This window comes from Morone saxatilis, unplaced genomic scaffold (genome assembly GCF_004916995.1).
Source record: "Morone saxatilis isolate NCDOM2014 unplaced genomic scaffold, NCSU_SB_2.0 Contig11, whole genome shotgun sequence".
Taxonomy (NCBI): domain Eukaryota; kingdom Metazoa; phylum Chordata; class Actinopteri; family Moronidae; genus Morone; species Morone saxatilis.
Window position 1 is genome coordinate 507,842 of NW_023339663.1, and position 2,566 is coordinate 510,407.

General features: G+C 43.0%; 1 protein-coding gene across 3 annotated transcripts in view; it reads left to right on the top strand.

Moving 5' to 3' along the window:
* kifc3 (kinesin family member C3) overlaps positions 1–2,566 on the top strand; it is a gene marked incomplete in the record, with an annotated part of 31,773 nt that overhangs the window by 12,667 nt on the left and 16,540 nt on the right. For all 3 annotated transcript variants that reach the window (XM_035651782.1, XM_035651783.1, XM_035651785.1), the window contains 5 exon segments: positions 116–239; positions 603–732; positions 1,036–1,265; positions 1,475–1,621; positions 1,994–2,123. In XM_035651782.1, the coding sequence (XP_035507675.1) occupies positions 116–239; positions 603–732; positions 1,036–1,265; positions 1,475–1,621; positions 1,994–2,123 (761 nt within the window).

Genomic DNA, 2,566 nt, shown 5'->3' on the forward strand with positions numbered 1-2,566 from the left:
AAGCACCAAGATCTAAACAGTGGATGGTAAACAGTCAAGGAGTTCAGAAGTGTGACAGGTTGTTTCAGCCCTGAGTCGGAGTCTGCAGTTTGTGAACTTCTCTACTGTCTATCAGGAACCTGCTGGGGGAGAATCCCACCGACAAGCTGGACATCAAGATGAACCCTGACGGCAGCGGACAGCTCTACGTCCCCGGACTGACCGAGTTCACCGTCCAGAGCCCTGAGGACATCAACAGGGTGAGGACTTCCTGCTGCGCTCGTCCTTTCAGTGTAAAACACCTGCAGTCAGTGGCCGGTGTCTGATATTTGTCTGAAACCTTCTGAGACGTTCAAAACTGTTCTCATTCAACGTACACTTACTCGCTACTTGTTTGTCAATCTTCACTTTCTGAGAGGAAATAAAAACTTAATAAGAGCTGAAACAGTCAATTAGTCGATTAGTTAATGGACTTTTGACATTTTTGAGAGCAAATAATAAGTTGATTTATCAAGAAGAAGAAATGAATATTTCCAGCTCTGCAGATGATACGTGTAAAGTTAAAAGAATGAACTGTCTGTTTACCTCTGACTGTGTGTGTGTGTGTGTCTACCTGTCCTCAGGTGTTTGAGTTGGGTCACATGAACAGAGCGACAGCCTGCACCAACCTCAACGAACACAGCTCTCGCTCACACGCTCTGCTCATCATCACCGTGTCTGGATTCAACTCTGCTACCGGGAACCGCACACAGGGTACACAAACACACACACATACATTAACACACACACACACATCTCATTTGGTGTGTTTTAGCCTTTAGTCTTGTTGCACTTTATGAATTCATGTGCTAACTCTTTACCTTTATTTCCACTTTAAAATCTCCCAGTTTTGTTGTGAGTCGAAGCCTTTCACATATAAAACCGTATCATCTGCGTAACAGTTACGATAACAGATATTATGGTAACGATATAGTTAATGTGTGAACAGTAAAGGACCCAGCACAGAGCCCTGTAGTTGAATGCGGTTTTGATTGTTTCTGGTGGTTTTGGTTGCAGGTAAGCTGAACCTGGTGGACCTGGCGGGCTCGGAGAGGATCGCCAAGTCGGGGGCGGAGGGTAGTCGGCTCAGAGAAGCTCAGTGCATCAACAAATCTCTGTCGGCGCTCGGAGACGTCATCAATGCGCTACGGAGCAAACACTCCCATATCCCTTTCCGAAACTCCCGCCTCACCTACCTGCTGCAGGACTCCCTGAATGGGGACAGCAAGACCCTCATGATGGTTCAGGTGAGACCAGGACGAGGACTACAGGACCGGATTCTACAAATCCATTATCAATCAATCTGCCCATTTTTTAAGAGTCTAAAACCCAAGAATGATTATTATCTATTGTTATATTATCGTTTTTATATTTGCTGATCGACGTGCTGATTGATTGATCGACGTGCTGATGGATTGATCGACATTCTGATTGATTCCCTCTCTGCGGTCTGCAGGTGTCTCCGCTGCCGACCAACATGAGCGAGTCTGTCTGCTCGCTGAAGTTTGCTCAGCGCGTCCGCAGCGTCGAGCTGAGCTCCTCGTCCTCCAGGAGACACGAAAACTCGTCCACCTCGTCCTCACCGACGCACGACAGCGTTGAGGTAACGGGCACCGTTCGTGACGTCACTACAGCATATAGTTTGTTTGATTGATTTGTTTTATTGTTTTTCTTAAACTCATGTTGACAACAATATTTTATATCAGCTCTACAATGCTCCGAACAAATAATAGTAAAGAATATTCATTAATTACATAATATAAATTAAAACAAGTGATAATATTTTTAGAACAAATTTTATGAGAAAATAAAGATAAAGCTTGTAAATAAAATGGTAAAATATTTTAATTTAAAAAAAGTAAATAAATTAAACCAAAACAGTATTTAAAAAAATTAAAATACAGAAAAAAAGACAATAAATAAAACAAATATTGATGATTTCTATAATTCATGTCGACCTTTGACCTCTCCTCAGCTGGACTCCCCCCCGGTGACTCCCGTCCCTCTCCCAATCTCTCGGGCCAGCAGCGCCGGCTCCACCCTCTCCTCCGCCTCCAGAACTCCCAGCAGCTCCCGCAGGAGGTCCCAGTCCCAGCTGTCCACAGGTACAGACACACACACCTGTATACACACCTACAGGTACAGGTACAGACACACACACCTGTATACACACCTACAGGTACAGACACACACACCTGTATACACACCTGTACACACACAGGTATATGTGTCTGTTTCTCTCATAGATTCAGTGTAATGTTCATTTAGAGTCAATCACTCTGATTATTGATTGTTTCACAGCTTCTGCTTTACTGTTTCTGATCAATACGTAGAGAACCACTGACAGTACGACCTGTGGATGTAACTAATAAATACATCAATTAATAGTTTGATCATTAAATCCTGAATGTTTTTAATCAATTTATTTAAATATCAGTTTTTACATGAGAACATTATAACCGCGTCCTTCAGTCTGGCGCTGATTGATTACTAATCATTGTTCCTAATAATTGATTATAAACTGATCATTGCAGCTCAACCGTCAAAC